Raw genomic sequence first — 23957 nt, forward strand, 5'->3', positions numbered from 1 at the left:
ATTTGCTGATGTCTTCTGGGGTCTACAAAACATCACAGAGGACTTTTTATGACACAGTGTTGGCTTATGGCTTATGCAGGTACCTTTCCAAGGCCACGATTCTTTTATTCTTGAGCCATTATGTTGTGGATTTGTTGATGAAGTTGAGATCAGTGTACTGTTGCAAAGAAACTGCCCAAACCTCTGCTTCTACTTAATAGAGGTGGTCACACCAGCACCTAGCTGTTCCTTACCCACGTATTTTGGATTCCATAAGGATGTACTTAGTTTTTCACAGGACCACATGAAGTGCTTTGAAAACTTTCTTTTTCACAAGACTGCGTGTTCTCTTATTAGCACGTGTGCTCCGTGCACAGCATTTAACAGTGAGTGAAATTCTCATCCTGTTAAACTCTGTATACTGTAGTAAAGTTTGACATAAACATTTATTCTTATTTTTATATTGTATCTAGGTTTAATTAATGTTAATGTATCTGCATATGTTTTCAATATCAATATAAATCAATATAAAGCCCCATAAAAAATTTTTGTATATAAACTGGCACAAATCACTGCACATTTTGATTGACTGGTTGACCGATCAATTGTTTTATTTTGATTATGTAAATAGAAATAACAAGCAAGAAAATACATTGTAAATTCAAAACAACATAGAAAATAAAAATAAAGTTCCCACAAATATACCACAAAATATATATACTTAAAAAAGGAGTAGAATGAAGTTTACATTATTTAATCCTACCCACTGGTGGTGTCAGCATTACTTGGAAAAATCTAAAAGAGTTGAGGTTGTAACACATTATTGCCCATAATTTGGAAACATCCAAAGATGCTTTCTGCCAAAAGATCGAACCACTTTAACTTCCTAACAGTCTGTGAGGATCAAATTAATTATTACTGACATATCAAACACATTGCCTCCTGAATTTTGTAATTCACAAAAGCAGACAGCAAAGTTTGGGTGCCAAATTACTCTTTCAATTAAGAGGTGTTTTAGCCTTCAGTGTCCTGTTTGTCATTTCTCACTGTTGAGTTTTGCTGGTTTAATAGAAGCAGGTAGCTACAACAAATCTTCAGAATTAATACATGTAAGAGTCACACAGGTTTGATAATAACTGTGCTGCACTTACAAAAGGGGAGAATACAAAGACTAAATCAGAGCAAACATGAACACCAGCAGCAACTGCAGCATGACTCTTTTAAAGACGTGTAGGATTCAGTATACCATGATCTGCTATAGGTTTCTTTGACTGGGCTTTAAATGTCAGTTTATTAGATTATTCTAAATTAGTTGTAACCTTAGACAACCAAGCATCTATTATATCTTTGTCCTGTTCTTCTTTTTTCTCTAACCTCTCTCCACAGGTTTTTAACCTACTCATATTTGCTGTCCTTTAATGCCTGGTTGCTGCTGGCCCCCATTGTGCTGTGTTATGACTGGCAGGTTGGCAGCATTACCCTGGTGGAATCGCTGGGTGATGTGCGCAATGTGGCCACTATGCTGCTGGCTGTAGTGATGATTGCTTTATGCCTGCACTGCATCTTTTCACTGCAGGTAAGAACAGAAATGTAGTTCAAAAAAGCTTTAGATCATGTTTCCCATGATCTCTGCTGCCTCGTGATGTTTGTCTGCCCTCAAATGTGTCATTTAAAGGGCATAAAAGTTTTTTAGGGATGAGTACAATAACCTCAGTTCTATCTGTATTTAACAGCAGAAAATTGGAGCCCTTTATGTTTTTACGACATTCCTGCAACTTAACTAATTAGTATGTGTTATCTGGCTTCATGGACAGATAGAGCTGGGTGTCATCAGCATAGCAGTGAAAATGTATGCTATGTCTTCTAATGATGCTGCCTAAGGGAAGCATGTATAATGTAAACAGAATTGGTCCTAGCACTGAACCCTGTGGAACACCATAATTGACCTTAGTGTGTGAAGAGGACTCTCCATTTACATGTACAAATTGGAGTCTATTAGATAGATAAGATATAAACCACTGCAGTGCAGTACCTGTAATACCTACAGCATGTTCTAATCGCTCTAATAGGATATTATGATCGACAGTATCGAACGCAGCACTGAGGTCTAGCAGGACAAGCACAGAGATGAGTCCACTGTCAGAGGCAGAGATGGGCAGGAACGCGTTACTGTAATCTGATTACTTTTTTCAAGTAACGAGTAATGTAAGGGATTACTATTGCAAAAACAGTAATTAGATTACCGTTACTTTCCCGTAGGAGCACTGCGTTACTAAAACCCTGATTTTTTTTTTTTTTTTTTTTTTGAGAATGTCTCATGACAGTGACGTAAGCGAGTGCGACGTTCGTGCCAACAGCTGTCTGCAGATCAACAATGGATAATATATCGAGTGCGGAGAGAGTATGAGCGTGCAGCGTTTAAAGCGTGGAAGTACTGACCTTACTTTGAGTTTGATTCCATAAAAAGTGACAAAAACATTAGTGTCCGTTGTGCGTGGGAAGAAAACTTCTTTTTAAACCCCTAAACTTCCAAGCAAGCAGCGAGTGCACTACGACGTAATGTGAAATTCACAGAGAAACTCGCGGATTCTTCCACTGACTGCTGCGGCACACCTGCACCAGGGTAAACCTCCGCCTACCCCACTCCTGCTTTATAGGTGAAAATAGAGCAACAGGACCGCTGAGTCTTTGATTTTATTTATTTTCTGCTGTGTTTTACTTGTATTTATTTGAAAGACTGAGTGTAAACACAAAAACCTATTTTATTTTATGTGCTGGAATGTGCAGAAAATAGGTTTAAATGTTAAACAAATTTCTTCCAGTCAGAGAATGTTGCATATAATTTAATTTTTGCTTGATGCATAAAGTTAAAAGATTAAAACTAATAAAACAAGTTTTAAAAAGAGACTTTTCCATTTGATTACATTTTGTATGATGGATTATGCAGAAAAAGTAGAATTGGGCTGAAAGATCTATCACTTTATCACCTATTCAGGTTGTAAATCGTGTTTTTAAAAAGTAACTAAGTAATTAATTACTTTTGAAAATAAGTAATCAGTAAAGTAACGGGATTACTTTTTGGGGGAAGTAATCAGTAATTAGTTACTGATTACTTTTTTCAAGTAACTTGACCAACACTGGTCAGAGGCCATAAGAAGATCATTTGTAACCTTCACTAAAGCTGTTTCTGTGCTGAAATTTGACTAACACTAATAAATTTGTCACAGTACTGGGTCTGCGACTCAGTGATTTGTGTATTTTAGTTTTATTCTTTGATTTTTGTATGTTCTCAGTGTTTTCTGTTTTATTTTGAAAGAGTCTGTTGTATCTTTATCATTGTGTTTAGGTTCACTTCCCCTGTAACGTCATTGGGTTCATTTGTGTCAGCTGTTTCCTCCCCCTGATTACCCCTAGTGTGTCTTTGTGTGTTTCCATTCACTCACTGTCAAGGCGTCTGTTATTCAACACCATACTCATCATAGTTTTGAGTTTTTCACAGTTTCATAGTTGTTCATAGGGGTGACTGTAGCTCAGGAGGTAGAGCAGGTCACCTACTGATCGGAAGGTTGGTGGTTCGATTCCTGGCTCCTCCAGTCTGCATGTCAAGTATCCTTGGGCAAGATACTAACCCCAAGTTGCTCTCCGATGCATCCATTGGAGTATGAATGTGTGTGAATGTACTTAGAAAGCACTACGTATAGATAAAGTGCGCTTTGAGTACTCCCTGAGAGTAGAAAAGCGCTATATAAGGCCGGTCCATTTACCATTCATAGCCTGTACTCAGTGTAGTTGTCATTTTCTGTTTTTCTTCTTAGCGTTCTTGTTTTTTGCCTTCCTTCAGCCCTAATAAAGGCTCACTTTTGTTCAATAAAGGCTAATAAAGGCTCACTTTTGTTTTGCTAACCAGCTCTGTCTGCTGCAGTGTATGCTCCGTTTAAAAAATACCTCGGTGCAGCCCGCCGTGGCAAAATCTTTCCTCTGCAGATGATCAGTTAGCCTTTTGAAATAAAGGGAAGGTTGAAAATTGGCTTATAATTATTATAAAAAGACAAGTGATATAAAAAGACCATGCATGGAGGGTTTCACCCCAAATCCAGCACTTTTTTTTTTTTATTATTCTACATCTCAGTCTTATCTCATACAGTTCCAGTTGAATGTTGAATGGAAACATTCACCATTTGATGGGAGTGATAAATGTATAAATGTGACTGAAACTATATTCCTCCAATTGTTTTGGAAAAAGAACTTGATCTTGGTGTATATGTTTGTTTGTCCTTTGTTTTGTTTTTCCCAACTTGGGTTGTCAGTGAAGACTAAATTTCAGATGATATTTGATTTGATTAGTTTTTATTGAACTGTGCTCTGTGCTGTATATTTGCGGATTGTTTTTTTTATACAGTTACACTCATTGATACTCAGTGTCTCATTTACAAGGGAGACCTGTTTCAGACAAAAATATCCTCAGACTGTTCCTGGCCAGAAAATAACATTCAGTCGAATGCCGCCGTGTTCTTAGGCTGTTTTTCTAGAGCTCTGTATTCATATCTGGTAACTTTTGCTCAGCAATGAAAATTTCCCAACTTTGTCAGGCTTGTGAGCTTTGCACTTGAAGAAGTCAACATATTCTAAATGATCTTTTCTTGCACTGAAGCTTCAGTGGAGCAGGAGTGAGAGCTCTGTGCTTGTGAATGTACACATACAAAATGTTTGAGGACAACTTATATTTAATTCAGTGGAATTTAGGTGACAGACGGTCCTACTTCACTGTCTGGAGAACAAGTCTGGTACAAACAACATGAATTCAAATTCAAATGTTGTTTGTACCAGACTGCTTTCAGAACTGCACATGATCATTTGCAGCTAGCACGTTGTTAATGTTAACTGTGGTAGTAGTAGTAGTAGTAGTAAACTGTACCCTCTCTAAGAATATAGTTGCACAATTAAAAGTTTGTCAGTTTGAAATTACTCTATGCCTGTCCTTCAGCTATGGTACTCACTAATAACCATTATTCGAAACCATTCCGCTTACATCGTGGAACCCGTCAGGGCTGCCCCCTCAGCCCAATCCTTTTCGTATTCGCTATTGAGCCGTTGGCAATAGCTATAAGAAGTAATCATCCTATTCAAGGCATTTCACGATATGGAACTGAGCATAAATTATCTCTCTATGCCGATGATCTCCTGCTGTTTGTATCCAAGGCTGAGGTAACAATTCCCTAGATTCTTCAACTTTTTGATACATTTGGGCAGGGCTCTAGAGTGCGACCAAAAAAAAAAAAAAAAAATCTCTGCAACTGTCCGTGTGGTCAACAACAGACACACATTATGCCCCTATCGTGGACTAAAGCAATCAGAGATAGTCAGGGGCGGGACCTCTCTGATTGGCCATGGTCCAGTTGAAAGTGCAGGTGGAAGAGAGAGGTGAGTAGCTTGAATAAAGCCATATCAATTCATTAACGGATCCACACAAAGACGTAAACACAGAGCGGACCCGACGCATCAGAATCAGCTTTGTCTTTCTCGGCTTCCTCACCCCACGGCCCGAACACGGACACGCTGTTGGAGCTCAGCGATTCTGATGCGTCAGGTCCGCGCTGTGTTTCCGTCTTTTTTGCGCTGATTCTGAGCTGCAGGTTTTGTCTCTCCAACCAAAATTCGCCGAGCCAGCAGCAAAAGAAGCAGCAAACTACGCTTCACATTTGATCGATGTCGTCATGAATTCCCTCTGACTTTTGCTGTTTTGCTTCCATCACGATAAAAATCGCACTTCATGCACAGCTCTCTCTCCCTCTCTCTCTCTCTCTCTCTCTCTCTCTCTCTCTCTCTCTCTCTGTACTTCAAGAACAGTTTCCCGTCTCAAATCTCTGTTTTCTGCATTATTCATTCGCTTATTACCCACCAGTCTACCGTTGTTTACAGCGCTGTCGGCGCTGTCTTTTTCTTTTCTTTTTCTTTTTTCACTTAAATGACCTCGGACAAGAAAGCCTAATTTCTGCTGTTCAATACTGAAGAAATTTAAACTTCTTAAAATTATGCAAAATTGCAGAATATTGCAGAATATTTTTAAGGTTATCTGCTATAAAACGCCAGACCAGGAAAATCTCCTTCATGTTTTTCTGTGTTTTATTCTCAGTTACTTTGACACAAAGGCATCTGCTGTGATGTTCACAACTCTGATGAAGTCTCACATGTATCAGTACTGATAAATGATCAGAATTATAATATTTCTGACTGTCTGAGGCTAAACTGAATCGAATCAAGACTTTGAGAACCGGAATCGAATGGATTATAGAAATCAGTGATGATACCCAGCCCTAGTGAGCAGCCTAGGCCTGACAGAAGTGGATGTAGCTGTGGGTAATAAGAAAAGATGAAAAGAACTATTGATAAGTTTTGTGTTAAGTTAAGGCCTGATCCATCTGAAATTCATAGCCAGCTCTGACACGGTGCCATCAATCTTTGAATGCTGAAAAAACAGCAGTGTATCCAGAAAACACATTATATGCTGCAATAAATGCACTGCCCACGTGTCCCCTCTCCCCACTGCCTTTCAGCAGCAGGCAGCAGCAAACAGGTCGTCAGAGGAGCCGAGATGATGATTAAGTTTAACATTTTCTACAATATTGACAAAGCAATTTAAGCACAAGTTTGTTAGTTAATAATTTAGAAATGAATATTGTCTGTATGGACTCCCAAAGAAAGTGCACATGTAAAACTGCGGTGTTAAGCGATGCGGTTGAAAAATTTGAGTGCGCCTAACTTTTGTGCCGGTACGCCTAACTTTTTAAAGTTAGGCGTACCGGTGCGCCCATGTCAAAAAGTTAGTCTAGAGCCTTACATTTGGGGTTGTGTCAGGCTATAAATTGAATCTACACAAGAGTGAATTACTGCCTCTAAATATGCCTCTTTCCACATTAGCAAGCATTACTGTTCCCTTCAAGATTGCAATGCATAGTTTTGTCTATCTAGGCATAACTGTGACGAATAACTTCAGTGATCTCTTTAAAGAAAATTTTACTAAGTTACACCTCGGTATGCAACAAGACTTGTCAAAATGGTCGCCGCCTCCTCTCTCGTTAGTTGGGAGAGTGAATGTAGTTAAAATGTCTGTATTACCCAAATATCTTTATCTGTTTCAAAGCCTCCCTATATACATTCTGAATGCTTATTTTAAGAAATTGGACTCTGTAATTTCATCATACCTCTGGAACAATAAGAAACCACGTTTGCGTAAAACGCATCTGCAAAAGTCAAAGCAAGACGGGGGCCTGGCTCTACCGAATTTCCGTTATTATTACTGGGCCTCCAATTTACGCTGTCTGACCTACTGGCTGCACTATCAGCACGATTGCAGCGGACCCGTATGGGTAGAAATGGAGAAACTCTCTTCTGGTTCTTTCTTGCTATCGTCTGTCGTAGGTGCATCTACCCAAAAGCCTGACTTTTGAGAATCCTGTAGTTAATAATACTATCCAAATTTGCTTTCAGTTTAGAAACATTTTAATCTTCTGAAGATCTGCTTAGGGAGCCCAGTAGCTTCCAACTATGTTTTTTTCCCCTTCAATGTCTGATGCCACATTTCAGGGCTGGCAGAGGCGAGGGCTGAGATCTTTAAAGGAACTATTCATTAACGGCACGTTTGCCTCGTTTGAACAGCTGACTAATAAATACAACTTTCCCCCCTCTCATTTTTTTTTAGGTACCTACAAATACGACACTTTCTTTCAGGCTCCATCCCAGGGTTCCTGAATAAACCCCCTAATGATGTAATGGATGACATTATGTGTTTTAACCCGGTTAAGAAAAAGGCCATATCATCAATACTTGTTCTGATTTTGCACCTGGGTTCTTCTTCTATGTCTGCAATTAGGCGATCCTGGGAAGAGGATCTTAGAATCTGTATTACTGAAGCAGACTGGGGCAATGTTTTAAGTAATATTCACTTGTCCTCCATGTGTGCAAGACATTGCCTTCTACAGTTTAAAATGGTGCTCAGCAAATCAAAATTGGCAAAGATGTATCCTCAGATTGACCCAACGTGTGAAAGATGTAAATTGGCAGAGGCCACCTTGATCCATATGTTTTGGTCCTGTCCCAGAATACAAAAGTTCTGGACGGATGTCTGTGAGGCTTTGTCATGCATATTTGGAATCAGTGTCACTCAATCCACTTTTATTTTTATTTGGGGTCAATTCCGATGGTCTGGCGCTACCGGCAGGTGGTCAAAGACTTATTGCCTTCTCTGCACTATTGGCAAGACGTCTAATAGTTTTGAAGTGGAAGGACGCAGCCCCGCCCACGGTTTCACATTGGGTTAAGGATGTATTATTTCATCTTAAATTAGGTTCGTTTTGAGAGGCTCTGTAAATAAATTTAATAAAGTCTGGAAACCCTTTTTGATATTTTTTGACCAACCATCTACACAGGTTCAGGAATGACCTTTATTTATTTATTTATTTATTTATTTTTAATTTTATTTGTTTGCTTATTTTTTCTTCCTTCTTATTCTGTATACCTTGGCTGGTGTTATTTTGCACTGATTGAAAGTTTTTTCCTTTTAAACTTTTGATTACTTGACAGCGAACAGGGGTGTTTGTTAGGGTGGGTTTTTATTTTAATTTTTCTCCCCTCTTTTACTTTTATTTGATGCTTTGTATTTTTGTATTTCATTGTGAAAAATAATAAATATATTAAACACTAAAAGTTTGTCAGTTTAACTGTCACTTAGCTTCTATAGATGTATGGATAGGTATCAGTGGATTTATACTGACACTGAAGTAAACAGTGATGTTTCTCAGCAAGTCCTAAGGAAATCTTTTTTTTCCTCCAGTTTAAATTTGTGGATAACTGACATGCTGACAATGGAACTAATCTTCAGGAGGTGATATGTTTCATGAGTTTTATATTGTGTGTATTGTGTTTGTCTTGGTAGAAGTTTGTTGACTTTTGGTCCCATTTCGTAGTAACTCAGCCTTACAGATACATTCTTCTTTTCCACCTCCTCAGATAGATACAGTGGATTATGATCTGATACATCTGCTCTTCCAATTTTTCTCCCTTTGATTCTATGCCTGTCTTCAGTGTTGATGAATAAATAGTCTGTTCTCAAGTGTATTTGATCTGTTATTGAGTAATAGTTTTTCTGCCAAATGAATAAACTTTCCACACGTGATGTTTGAAGCTTCTTCACTTGGAACTTTTTGGTTTGATTTGTTTGTTTGCTGTGACTGTGCTCACCTCTCTCTCTTTTTCCACAGAGGCGAGACAGTAGGGAGGTGTTGGTGGGATTGTTGTTTCTGGTGTTTCCCTTCATTCCTGCCAGTAACCTGTTCTTTAGGGTTGGATTTGTCGTGGCTGAAAGGGTTCTCTACATGCCGAGGTGAGTGCGTGTCAGACTGGTTGGCAAGTGATTACTAGTTGCACAGCTCTACATCTGATGTTTGTTTGTTTGTTTGCTTTAAAAAAAAAAAAGCAACAATGATATCTTTTGGTGGAGATGGTTTGCCTTGGTCTAATAAATTGCCTTTGACAAAATGTGGTACTTAATAATAATAATAATATTATTATTATTATTTTTATTATTACCACCTTTTAAGAATTATTTAGCTTTTCAAAAATAAGCCACAAAAAGCTCAATTAGAATTGCAAAAGTGAATTTGTATGTTAGGAAAACAAAAATACTAAATCACAGATTTAAGCTTTAGTCTTAATGTAAACATATTCTAGTATTTCTCATCTTACCTGACAAACCAAGTGCTCTGTCACGGGACCGAGTTGAACTCAGGCGCAGAAACCCAGAACAGAGACAGCAGGTGGTTCAACAATATTTTATCAGACTTAAGCTCTGTAAACGTGGCAAGGACAAAAGCAATAAAATGTAGAGCTTGGCGTGGCCTGGAAAAAGTGGCTAGGGGAATGCAGACCTAGGGCGAGGAAACGGGGCCTGAGATGCAGACTGGAGCTGGGCAGGAAACAGTCATATTGCAGTTGGGGAAACAGAGTGTTGAGAGGGGGGGGCCGAGAATCCAGGGGAGCTGAATGGCGTGGAAAGGCTGACCTGAGATCCGGGGTCTTCAGATGGAGTGTGATGGCAGGAGGGCAGGCAGGTTTTCAGAATGATTGCTTGGTATCCTGAGTCCGAAGGTAGAGCGTGAGCCAAGACGAATCCAGAAAATGGGTTGATGACAAACTGGCGTTAAATGAATGTCAGCATGTGGCTTAAATCACTGGCTTGATTTAAGCCACTGGAGGTGGAGGTGGCCCTGTCCTGGGGCGGATCCCAGGTAGGTTCAGGAGCCTCATGGAAATTCCAGCCATGACATGCTTTGTCCTTCACCTGTATTCTTCTTTTTATTCTGGCCTGTTAGTACTTTTTTCAGAAGAACTTTGAGTCCAGATGTTTTTTTAAACTTAAACTTATTTTTTTTTTAAAAAACAAAACTACTTTTCAGCTACCTGCTTGTTTTAGCCTCAGCATCGTGTTTTATTTTGCTACCTATTAATTTATTTATTTGTAAACTGTGGAAACCCCTTTTTCTGGTTTCCTCCTTGAACCATAAACAATAATTTAAGTTTCTCCAGTCAAAACCTTCTCCTTTCTTGTCTTAGTGGTGTAGGCTTCTCTCTTACAACATCATCACAAGTCTCTTCAGTTTACTTCCAGGTAAACTTTTTTCCTTATACAGAGAAATTGGGTTGTGGCTGTATACAGCTAGTATGTAGACTGTAGACCGCAGTGATTTAGAATGAGTCGTATTTACTGACAAATGCGTGGTGGTATGAACAAAACTAGCAGATCATAAATCTCATGGGGATTTTGCATGGAAACGCTAGCATTTGACATAGTGCTGCTTCTAATTAATAGTGCAAAAACATGTTTAACTCAGTTCCAAATGTTGAGCATAAATGAAGACATCAAAACCATCGCATCACTTTGGATTGCTAAAACATCTAAAAGGGAAATGTTTGCAAAATAGTCCTAAGGTTTGGAAATTCTGCCAACTGTAGCAGTATTGGCATCCAATATATAATACCCTGACATTGGTCACATTATGCACTAACTGCTATGGACTGTTTTAATAGCTAACTAGATGTAAAGTTGCTCCATTAACTTCACCAGGAGGCATTTAGGATGGACTGAAACTTAAAGCTTAAACATCCAAATGCATCTATCCCTATAGGACATGGCTTACTTTTCTTAATATGTCCATGCTGTGTTTCCACTTCTTCTGGGGTAACAGCAGCAGTTGTGCTATTGTCAGACTGAAATTAGACCGCTCTTAAAAATATCAGTTAATGTAGCTAATAACTATATCTAGATCTGCTCGGCCACCAGTTGGACCCTCTGCAGTTTGCCTACCGGGCAAACAGGCCAGTGGATGATACAGTGAATATGGGGCTGCATTACATCCTGCAACACCTCGACCGCCCGGGAACTTATGCCAGGGTCCTGTTTGTGGACTTTAGTTCGGCTTTTAACACCATCGTGCCTGAACTTCTCTCCTCCAAACTCTCCCAGCTCAGCGTGTCACCAGCTACCTGTCAGTGGATCACCAGCTTCCTGACAGATAGAAAGCAACAAGTGAGGCTGGGGGAGATCACCTCTGAAACTCGGTCCCTCAGTATTGGTGCCCCTCAAGGATGTGTCCTCTCACCACTACTGTTCTCCCTCTACACTAATGACTGCACCTCCAAGAACTCGGCTGTTAAACTCCTAAAGTTTGCAGATGACATCACAGTCATTGGCCTCATCCAGGATGGTGATGAGTCTGCATACCGGCAGGAAGTTGAGCGGCTGGTACTCTGGTGCAGTCAGCACAATCTGGAGCTGAACACTCTTAAAACTGTAGAGATGACAGTGGACTTCAGGAGACATCCCTCAACTCTGCCCCCCCTTACCATATCAGACAGCCCGGTGTCCACTGTGGAGATCTTCAAGTTCCTGGGTACCACCATCTCCCAGGACCTAGAGTGGGAGACCAACATCAACTCCATCCTCAGAAAGACCCAGCAGAGGATGTACTTCCTGAGACAACTGGGGAAGTACAGTCTTCCACAGGAGCTGCTGATCCAGTTCTACACTGCAGTCATTGAGTCTGTCCTGTGCTCCTCCATCACAGTCTGGTGTGGTGCAGCCACTAAACAGGACAGGAGCAGACTGCAGCGGACTGTACGGGCAGCAGAAAGGATCATCGGCGCCGCCCTGCCCTCCATCCAGGATCTGTACCTCTCAAGAACCAGGAAACAGGCAGGGGAAATCATCACAGACCCCTCACACCCTGGACACAGACTTCTTGACCTGCTGCCCTCTGGCAGACGGTACAGAAGCCTGCAGACCAGGACCACCCGACACAGGAACAGTTTCTTTCCCCTCGCCATCTCCCTCCTAAACAGTTGACCTGTCACACTGCTCCCACTGCCAGACTGCAACTGCACCTTATGTACATTCTGTAGTTTTCATTCCACCTCATTTCATTTCTGTATTTTACGTATATAAGTTTAGATTAGTTATTTATAGTTGGTTTACACAGCTTTGTGTATGCATGTGTAATGTATATATAGACGTGTGTGTGTGTGTGTGTGTGTGTGTGTGTGTGTGTGTGTGTGTGTGTGTGTGTGTGAGATTTACATTGTTGTGCTTGAGAGTCACCATCTACTGGAACCAAATTTCTTGTATGTGTTTGTGCATATACATGGCCAATAAACACGATTCTGATTCTGATAGATGGATTTGTTTTAACTCTAACTGAACTCTAGACTGTACATACAGGTGGCTGTAACCAAAGAGACATCGCCCATTGGTTTTGGACTAATTTTGAAACATCAGCATTAGTATTTCTTCCACCATGTTAGTGTTTTGGAACCGCATCGGATTAAAGCGATAAAATGCTAAAGATTATTATCACAGAATAACTTTTCCTCACTAGAAATATGAGACATAGTTGATTTAAAGTGTCATCGGCTTTTAAATGAGTTCTATCAACTCATCCATCCATTTTTTTTTTTTTTACCTCCTTTTCTGTTCTTCACAAACCTTCCACTGCTTCCTTCCTCTTCTTTTTCTTCCTCCTTCACTGTCTGTCCTGTTGCAGTATGGGTTACTGTATCCTGGTGGCTCATGGACTTGGTCGTCTGTGTTCGTCGGTTGGCCGTTGGGGCACCGCAGTTCTCAGTGTGTCCATGCTGCTACTGGTCCTGCTGTTCTCATGGAAGACTGTCCATCAGAACAATGTGTGGCTCTCCAGGGAGGCCCTGTTCCTGTAAGAGTTCCTGTGTACTTTAATCACAGTTATCAGCTCACACTGAAAGTTTTAGATCAGCAGAGAGATCTACTCCATCAATAGAGTGCAATCTGAAAATATAACGGATGACATGCTAAGAAATCTAAGAAAACAGACTCCATTGAAAGTTACCACAAAGCTCTGCTGCAAGGTGAAACTACTAAGATAGTAGTAGTTGAAAATTCTAACATTACTAGTTTGTGTTTAACATTTTGAGTGAAAAGCTGAATATCTGCTTTATGTTTTAGAGCAGGGGTGGGGGGGACATCACCCTGGGTCACCACACCTGATTCACATGATTAGTTCATTACCAGGCCTCTGGAGAACTTCAAGACATGTTGGCTGTATCCCAATTCAGGGTCTGCAGCCTTAACAGTCCACAAGGGCTGCGTACTCAAAGACCACTAAGGCTGGAAGTGAGAGGCTTGTGAAATGGGACGCTCTAACCTTTGTCACACTGCTCAGGTTGCCTAGCAACCATGACACCAACCGCTGGAAACGTTTCATACAGCATTCTTTGACAGAAATGAAGGAGAACATATAAGTATCTGAGGCTGAGACCACGGGACTGTAAAACATGATTGTTGGGCTTCATTTCTGTACTGAACAGTCATTTCAAGATTAGTTAGTAAATAACAATTAGCTAATGTTGTTCATGAGACTAAAGTCATCTCACTTTCGTAATGTAAATATAATATGGCCAATATTAAAGTTAGTATTATAGTAATCATGATTAGTTATTACAGCAGTGAACTTGAACTCTGTTTCAAATACTGAGCTTCAGTAAAGATTCAAGTTGTTTATATTTTCTATCACCTTAAATCTTCTCTCAAAGACAAGTATCTTTGACAGTGTATATATAGATGTATTATATATAAGAGACAAATATTGTTCGTTTAATATGTTGGCATTACTAAATTTGGCTCAGTGCTTACATATAAACTTGTTGCTGCCTTTCATAGTGTGTAACTTGAAGGCCCTGAGTACTTTCTCCCACACTGAAAACACTGGAATGATAACATTATTTGAACATTACCTAATAAGACTGATTCAGGACTAGGGATGGGTATCGTTTAGGTTTTATCCGATACCGGTGCCAAACCGTTACTTTTGAAATGGTGCCGGTGCTTAAACGGTGCTCAAACCGGTGCTTAAAGAATGGAGAACACAAAATTGGTCCAAAAACCTCTCATGTTCAGCTGTTTTTTTTTTTTTTGTTGTTTTTTTTGTAAAAAGATAACAATGTTAGCCTTTTCTGCAGCTATAGGGCATATATGGTCTCACTCTTGGCTGGAAGCGGTGCTTAATCAATGGAAAAAACACAAACTTTGTCCAAAAACCTCTCATGTTTAACTGTTTTCCACTTTTTCTTTGGTCATTTTAGCCTTTTTGGCCAGGGTGAAGGGAGCATCTGCCATCAAACAAGAAGACAGCCGCATGTAACTACGACGGTGTTTGCTAGTTCACCTTACATGCATTAATGTAATAACGTGGTTAGCCTACTCAAAGTAAATTACACACGAACAACATGAAGCTACTCACGCAGAGGAGAACGGCGGCTGCTGCCATCATCATCCTCATCATTTCTGACAGGGCTAGGGGCCAGGACTCTACTCTTCAGGTTTTTGGGGGATGTTGCTGACTCCAGGTCCAATAACAGGCAACCCACCCGCAGTAGATGTGCACAGCAAGCTCGCAGCAAGCTATCAAACACGGCGCATTTCTCGGCTTTAAAAAAACCGCTATGCGCCGCCAGGTGTTTCATCAGATTTGAGGTGTTACCTCCTTTGACAGTATCACAGTATCAGCTTAAAGCACTTGTTGCAGGCTGCTGAGTTTGCATCTTTTGCTGTGAAGTACAGCCAAACTTTTGATCGCTTCGCCTTGGGCATTTTTAATCTGTAGCTCTGCTCTAAAAGAACGTACGTACCTGGCCCCGCCTACTATCCTCGGAAACGTAAAATGATTGGCTAGAATTGGGTCAGGAGAAAAAAAAAAGCACCGAAATGTGCGCTGCTTTTCGGTCTGGTTACTACCGTTTATGTCAGAACCGGTGCCATGCCGGTACCCATCCCTATTCAGGACAGACAATTAGTTATGTTAAACTTTCCTAGCAGTCCTTCACAAACAGGGAACAGTCTGTCTATTCTCTCCATCTGTCAGCTGCTCCTGGCTCTTCCTCCTCCTCTTCCTCACACACTGCTGAGTTTGTCCTGGTGGATCATCAGGGGTGCAAAGCCTCACAGATGATGTGCAGCAGTGGCTCCCTCAGTCTGTCCTCACTCTGGACACTTGCAGTTGTCACACATGGAAATCAAATGTGTGATAAGCTGCAGGATTCAAACACAAGTGTAACTTATAAATACATGTTCATACTTTTATTCCACAATCAGAGAGAAAGAAACAGAGAGAGAGTGCAGGACAGACAGACAGGTGACAGTCTCAGGTGTACACACTGCTACAAAACAGCACAAGAGAAGGAGGATTTAGTGTTTGTGTTATTACGAGTGCTAAACAAGAAGAGTTCCCAGATGGTCCAGTGGACACATGTGTGACTCCTGTGATTAAAGCATCTTTCTTTCAGCTTAACGAGTGAACCGTCAGCTCGTTCAAACACACGTTAAAGTCCGTTTGGCTCGACACCACCGAACAGAGGCAGCAATATAACATAGCTAACATTAACAGTGCAGTGAATCCTGCTTGTGCCGTCATATTCAGGACTGCAAACCGAGCAGCATCACTGACTTTCAGCTTGTTGTGTTTGTGGATATATGACTGACTTTAATTACCCATGAAATCATCACATTCTCTGTAAGGTTAAGGTCGACTATTGAATGGCGTATATTTGAAAGGCTTTAAAACCAAGTTAGTACAAACATCACTAATGTCACATAACTTTGCCGACATGTGGGAAACAGTAATGTTTTCATGTTCTTCATTATTAAACATTCGCACATAATTAAGTGACATAATATTCAGTACTTACTTTTGAAAGTACCCACCACCGCGCTATGAATTGTGGGATATATGGGACCACGAAGTCTACACCGGACTACACTTGATATTGGGAAATCGACGGCGCATTTGGAGTACACTTCGGATTGGGACAGTCGTTGTCGCGTCGCTGTAACGTAATCGGCCTTAAAATGCGGCCTTTAAGGCTGCAGACCCTGAATTGGGATATTGCCATATTGAGGTCATTTAGCCATTTAAATCAGCTGTGTTGGATCAAGGACACATCGGCCTGGTGTCCTGCACCAGGAATGAAGGTTACATACACAGGACTAGGCAGGTTGCTCTAATGTTGTATCCAGTCAGGATGCATATGCCAAAGATATCAGTATCTCTGAGTTATTTATTTATGACGTTTATTAAATTATAGGACCAGTGAGCTCCTAGAATTTAGCCACTGCTCAGTTACCACAGACTGGTACTGTCACACTCATCAAACCAAATTTGCAAATTTGCTCAGTTTTCATAGAACTTTCCTCAAAAAGTGCTTTTTTCCCCCATGCTCTCCTTCCTTATTGTAGTTCTGGTATCCAGACGCTGCCTCACAATGCCAAAGTCCACTACAACTATGCCAACTTCCTGAAAGACACCGGTCGGCACCAGGAGGCAATTCACCACTACGCCACTGCCCTCAGGTATTTTTTTGCACAAAACATACTTTTGCTTCTATGGAAGCAAGCAATGAACATTAGAGGAATACATAAGTACGGTTCTATAAAAAACACACAACCCGTGCTGGATAAAGTGATACTAATGTGGACAGCTTTCCATTTACTTTTATAACACGGGATAAATGATTTTTTTAACTCTATCAAGAGCTTAGTGCTGAATTATTGCCTTACAACTCTGCTGGCTTCACTTTCTAAACCAAGACGCTGCCCCCATATTTTGTGTTGTCCATGGTCAAAACACATCTGATTTAGCCTCAACATTTTATGTGTATATTTATGACTTTACATGTACACATTTATGAAATGTATACATGTAAAGATATGAAGCAAATACTTTGTCAACTACCACAATTTACTTGAAAACATGATCTGTGTTGGTTTGAATGAAAAATAAAATGTAGTCAGATTTACAATCCCTCTCCTCACATATAAGTTCTTGAATAATCGGGCCCCATCTTATCTTAAAGACCTCATCGTACTGTGACACCCCAACAGACCGTGTTGCTCTTTGCTGGTTTGTTTACTTGTGAGATATAGGGTATTTAAAAGTAGAATGGGAGGCAGAGCCTTCAGCTGTCAGGTCCCTCTTCTATGGATCCAGCACCCAGTCCATGATTTGGGAGCCAGACAACCTCTCTATTTTTTACCATTAAACTTAAAACTTTTCTATATAGTTAGGCCTGGTCCTAACTATATGCTGCTTTAGGCTTAGGCTGCTGGGGGCTCCCAATAATGCAATTCTTATTAAATTCAGTTAAGTTTTACTTACTGTATTTTACGCACTATAAGGTGCACTTAAAATCCTTTAATTTTCTCAAAAATCGACAGTGTGCCTTATAATCCGGTGCGCCTTAGGAGTAGCATTGACAATATCAATAACTTCATTTCTATGAAAGTTGCCTCCTTTACTTGAACGAGTATGTAGATGGCAGTCAGAGATATATACGTGTTTAACTTGCTCTGAAGCCACCATTGACGTGTTAAAAATATGCCGCTTCATGAGGAGATGAAACATGGCTTCAGAGCGTGTCATACCATTTTTCTTACATATGCGCAAAGTTTCAGGTAGGGCAAGTGTTGTTGACACATAAGACTATTATCAGTTAATTGGAGTGTGCTGTCCAGCATTCTCCAATGCTGATTATACAAAATGTTCTTGATCAATAGCATCCTCTTCTGCTCTTAGGTTATACCCCCGTCATGCCAGTGCCATGAACAATCTTGGCACTTTGACTCGCAGCCCAGAGGAGGCAGAGATGTACTACAGGAAAGCACTGGAAACCAACCCTCAGCACAACCGAGCTCTGTTTAACCTGGGAAACCTCTTTAAGTAAGAGATACACAAACAACAAGGTTGAAACGTGACCACCACTAATCACTGCTTTCTAATTTTGGTTTGAACGTTGAACTTTTGGGAACTTTTTTGAATTTATTTACTCCTGGAGGATGCCTTATTGTTCCATCAGCAACATTCAATTCCTGCTTAAAACTTCTGTTTTCCTTCAGCTCTGAAAAGTTGAGCTCAGTTGAGTTTAGTTTTAAAACTGAACTCAGTCTTGAGTTTCACGGCAAAGGCTGTATGTGGTATTTTTTAGTTTTTTATTCTTAATAAATTTACAAGAATTTCATTTCAGAATAAGGCTGCAACATGACAAAATGTGGAACAAGTGAAACGCTTTGAGTAGATTTTGGATCCACTGTATGAAGAGTTGGTTAGCACCAAGATAAAAGACCTGAATGAGATTCTGTTAGAGATGGACTGTCGTAAGCATGTAGTGCTTGTTTAATTGGATAAGACTGCTGCATTCAACACTGTGCATCATGACCTGCTGATGTCTCGACTACAGCATTGTGTAGGATTTTCCATCTTGGCACTTTGGTGAATAAAATCATATCTCTCTAACAGGAGCTTTTCTGTTAAGTTGGGTTCGGCTTCATCCTCTGTGGCCCCTCTGCTATGGGGCGTACCGCAGGGTTCTTGGGCCATTGCTGTTTTCATTGTATCTCCTGCCACTGGGTGCGATCTTCCGAAAACACAAAATTTCATTTCATCTACATGCTGACGATTACCAGCTTTATCTACCTTTCAGTCACTCTGATAGCTCCTCGATTGGACTCCTGCTTGATCGTCTTAGCGATGTTACAACATGGATGGCCCTACATTTTTTGACATTTTAAAGAACGTAAAATGGAAGCAATTTTATTCGGTCCCAGTCATTCCTCTGGTGTTGACTTTGCTGCTCTGACTCCTCACCTGAAGAGCTCGATTACTAATCTTGGGGTAAAAATTGACACTGCACAGTTTTGATGGCCATGAAAATGGGGTGGTGAAATCTTCATTCTATCATCGTCTGTCCTTTTCTTTCTCGGCGTGATTTGGAAACTGTCATCCATGCTTTTATAACCTCATGCTTGGATTACTGCAACTCCCTTTTAATAGGGGTTGGCTCGGGCTCTCTGTCACGCCTGCAACTGGTGCAGAATGCTGCGGCACAACTGGTAAAAGAAAATTTGAGCACATTACTCTGGTTCTGGCCTCCTTACACTGGCTTCGAACTGAATTTAGAATCTAATTTAAAATCCTCTTACTGGTGTTAAACCCTTAAATGGTCTGGCACCTGTATAGTCACCCTATGCCCCCCCTTGTTCATTCCGGTCAGCTGAGCAGCTGTTGCTGTCAGTCCCTAAATCACAGCTGAAACTTAGAGGAGACCAAGCGTTCTCTATGGTGGCCCGAAGCTTTGGAACGATCTTCCTCTTCACATCAGGCAGTCTACATCAGTGGTTGTTTTTAGATCCAGATTAAAAACTGATTTTTATTTGCTGGCCTTTGGCTCAGTGGGTAGCTGACACTGTTATTTATTTATCGTATTTATTATTCTTATGGTACCTCTTATATTTCTGCTCTACAGATATATTTTTAAAGTGCTTTATGAATAAACTATGGTATGGTATGATAATCTCTCTCTCAGTGCACTCAGAGACCAGTTTACCATCAAAATCTCTGTTTTCTGCATTATTTACTGCTTATTATGCACCAGTCTACTCTTGTGTTCAGTGCTGTCGGCCGCTGTTTTTTTTTTTTTTTTTTTTTTTTTCTTTGTTTGTTTTTGTAATTTAAAAATGTTCAAAAATTACCTCCAACAAGAAAATCTCATTTCTGCTTTTCAGTACCAAAGAAATGTAAACTTTTACATAATATTGCTCAGCTGTGTCTGTAATCAAACCTCTGTAACTTTGCTCCGCTCCACTTCAGCAGCATCAAATCAAATCAAAATTTATTTATATAGCACATTTAAAAACAACAGTTTTGATCAAAGTGCTTCACAAATTAAAAAAAAATAAAATAAAATAAGACAAATACAACACAAGACGAGACAAACATAGAAACCAACCAAATGATAATCAAACTATCTTACGTCAAAGCCAGAGTGAAAAGATGGGTCTTTAAATGAGATGTAAAAGACTGAACAGTCTCAGCAGAGTGAATGGCAATAGGGAGGCTGTTCCACAGTCTAGGAGCTGCAATAGCAAAGGCACGGTCGCCTCTGGTTTTCAACCTGGACTTAGGTTGCATTAAAAGCATCTGGTTAGAAGATCTTAGTGCTTTTATAGGATTATACAAATGAAGAAGCTCTGTTAAATAGCTAGGGGCAGTGTTATTTAAGATTTTATAAGTGAGTAAAAGAATTTTAAAATCAATGCGAAATTTCACAGGAAGCCAGTGTAAGTTGGCTAAAACTAGAGTCATATGATCATGCATTCTGGCACCCGATAAAAGGCGTGCAGCAGCGTTCTGTACTAATTGCAACCGGTGAAGAGAGGAGTGAGGGAGGCCTAAATAGAGGGAGTTACAATAGTCCAGTCTAGAGGTAATGAATGCATGAATAAGCTTTTCAAGGTCCTTGGGGGAGAGGAAAGGCTTAGCTTTAGAAATCTGACATAGCTGATAGAAGCTGGATTTAACCACAGTAGATACTTGTTTCTCTAATCTGAAGGAGCTATCCAAGAGTACCCCAAGGTCTCTTACAATGTGGGAGAGGTAGCTAGCAAGTGGGCCAAGGGTAACAGTTAGTTGGTTCAATGGAATATGGCTGTCAAAGACAATAACTTCAGTTTTACTGTCATTCAAGGTTAGAGAGTTTTGAGATAGCCAGGTTCTCACATCATGAAGACAGTTAAACAATGTATGCAATGGATCTCTGACATTCAAACTCAAAGGGAAATAAATTTGAATGTCATCGGCATAACAATGGAAAGAAATATTTTATCTTTGAAAAATAGATCCCAAGGGCAACATGTACAGAGAGAATAACATAGGGCCCAAAACAGACCCCTGGGGCACACCACAGAGAAAACGAACAGAGGAGGAGGAGTATTGCCCCATTGTGATAGAGAATGACCTCTCTGAAAGATAAGATTTAAACCATGATAAGGCTGTGCCCTTAAGGCCAACTACTTGCTCTAACCTTGATAATAAAATGATCCACTGTGTCAAACGCAGAAGTCAGATCCAGTAAGACTAGAACCACAGAGCAACCTGAGTCAGTGGTTAAAAGGAGATCATTAAAAACTCTTAGCAAAGCTGTCTCAGTACTATGTCGAGGCTTAAAGCCCGACTGGAATTTTTCAGAAATACCATTGGAGTCTAAGAAGGTCTGAAGTTGTTTATAGACCACTTTTTCCAGAATCTTTGACATAAAGGAAGCTTAGAAATCGGTCTATAATTTGAAAGAACACTGGGGTCAAGATTAGTCTTCTTAATAACGGGTTGAACAACAGCATGCTTGAAGGCAGACGGTACGCAGCCCGAAGACAATGATGCATTCAAAATTAATAAAATACAAGGCCCAATAGTATTCAACGCTTCCTTAAAAATACGGGCAGGGAGAATATCATGTGGGGAATTGGAGATTAAGTGGTCAATTATTTCCTTTACATCAGAAAGAGTCACAGGCTCAAACTGCTGAAAGACAGCAGAGCATTTAGAAACTGGAACTTGATGTGGAACTACTGATAAAAACGGGGCCCTTAAAGTAGTGATTTTTTTTCAATAAAATACCTTAAAAAACTTTCACAAAGAGCCGGAGAAACCACCTTGTGTGCGGTAGCACGAGGATTAATCACAGAGTTAAAAATCTTAAAAAGAGCGTGGGGCTTGTGACAATTAGTCAAAATAAGACCTGATAAGTAGGCAGATTTAGCAGTTTTGACAGCATCAGGTCATGTTTATATGTTGAGTCATGGTTTTCTTCATTTTTTTTTAACTACTGCAGAATATTTTTAAGGTTATCTGCTATAAAAAGCCAGGCTAGGAATATCTGGTTCATGTGTTTCTGTTTTATCATCAGTTACTTTGACACAAAGGCATCTGCTGTGATGCTCACACCTCTGATGAAGTCTAACAAGTGTCAGCTTTGTTTTTATACACAGATATAAAAATATATGTATTGATAAATGATCAGAATTTAATATTTCTGACTGTCTGAGTCAAAATTGTGAATCGAAATCGAATCCGTTATAGAAATCGACAACGTGCACAGAGCTGCATCCAAGCCTTAGATCACCAAGTGCAATGCAAAGCAGCAGTGTAAAACACGCCATGACTGGACTCTAGAGCAGCGGAGATGTGCTCTCTGGGGTGGCAAAACGCTCAGGTTTGTGATTGGTCCCTCCCTTTTCCAAGACGACTATGCAACAGAGCACTAAGCGGCGTCCAAGACATTGAGTTTGGTGTGGGAGACGTTTTCTAGCCTGCACACAGCACTCACCTCAACCAGATAGAACACAATAATGTAGGTAATAAATGTATAATTTTGCTTTGAACAATAATATTTCTGTTAATGTATTGGTCTTCTCTGGTTTAGGAGGTAGAGAGGATCCGCTACTAATCAGAAGTTCTGTGATCTCCAGATCCAGTCAGTTTGTTCAAGTAGACCTTAAGCAAAATACTAAGTCCAAATTGGTCTAGAAGCATTTGTCTTACTATGTGCTTGTTAGTTAGAAAGTTTTATAAACATAGGATAAAGCGCTCTATGAATGGGTGAGTTGTTTTTTTGTTGTTTTTTTTACTTCCCCTGTAGGGAAATTACTCCTCTGCATTTAACCCATTCACTCAATGAGGCAGTTGGCAGCTGCCAGCACAGCACCGGGGGAGCAGTGTTCGGTGGATTTGAACCCCTGTGGGTTCATGGGACGAACACTCTACCTACTGAGCTATCTCCTCCTTGTAGAAACAAAATACTTTGAGCACTCAGAGTTGAAAAACACTATATAATGACGATAAGAGAGTATTGCTGTTATTATGATAATGAGGATATAATGATAAAAATGCTGTTAATGGAATTGATGATGATGATGATAATGATGCTAATGCTGAGTGATGTCTACAGATCTCAGGGGAAGGAGAAAGAAGCTGAGGCTCTGCTCAAAGATTCGATTCGCTTTGGTCCACACTTTGCTGATGCTTACTCCAGTTTGGCATCACTCTATGCTGAACAGGTAACTCAAACCACAAACAAAAACATACAAACATTGTAATGTATCACATTCTGTTATTGTGCCTGAAAGGCCGTTGTAACTCTTTTTAATCCTTTCTGATTGTTCTTTGTTCTCCCACAGAAACGCTTTTCTGAAGCCAATGAAGTTTATTTAAAAGGTATAGAGAACTGTCCTGACAGCTCCGACCTGCATAACAACTACGGCGTGTTTCTGGTGGATACGGGTGAGTTGAACCTACCAGTTTTCCAAATGCAGGCTTACTTTAACTAAAAGATTCAAACACTGACCATATATAAGCCTGTTTTAAAGGACTTAATTTTGCTTCCTTTCAGAATTTTAAAAATGAACCCGCAGCCAGAGAACTGAGCCTTAATATAATAATCTATACTGTATCAAAATTTGAGTGGGCTTCTGATTAACACCCCATAGAAAATCACATTTAGCAACAATTTCAAAAAATGAATGTAAGTCTTTGGCCCTTTGGTGATCAAATATTAAACTGATGGAAGAAAAA

The 23957-nt window shown here is 40.1% G+C and overlaps 1 protein-coding gene across 1 annotated transcript in view; it reads left to right on the forward strand.

The window, feature by feature from the left end:
- Positions 1-23957, forward strand: part of tmtc1 (transmembrane O-mannosyltransferase targeting cadherins 1) — an 83169-nt gene that overhangs the window by 40388 nt on the left and 18824 nt on the right. The window contains 7 exon segments of the mRNA XM_039601018.1: positions 1366-1555; positions 9237-9358; positions 13071-13238; positions 16793-16906; positions 18129-18272; positions 23335-23443; positions 23564-23666. Coding sequence (XP_039456952.1) covers positions 1366-1555; positions 9237-9358; positions 13071-13238; positions 16793-16906; positions 18129-18272; positions 23335-23443; positions 23564-23666 — 950 coding nt within the window.

Source organism: Oreochromis aureus, linkage group 17, assembly GCF_013358895.1.
Source record: "Oreochromis aureus strain Israel breed Guangdong linkage group 17, ZZ_aureus, whole genome shotgun sequence".
NCBI classification, from domain to species: domain Eukaryota; kingdom Metazoa; phylum Chordata; class Actinopteri; order Cichliformes; family Cichlidae; genus Oreochromis; species Oreochromis aureus.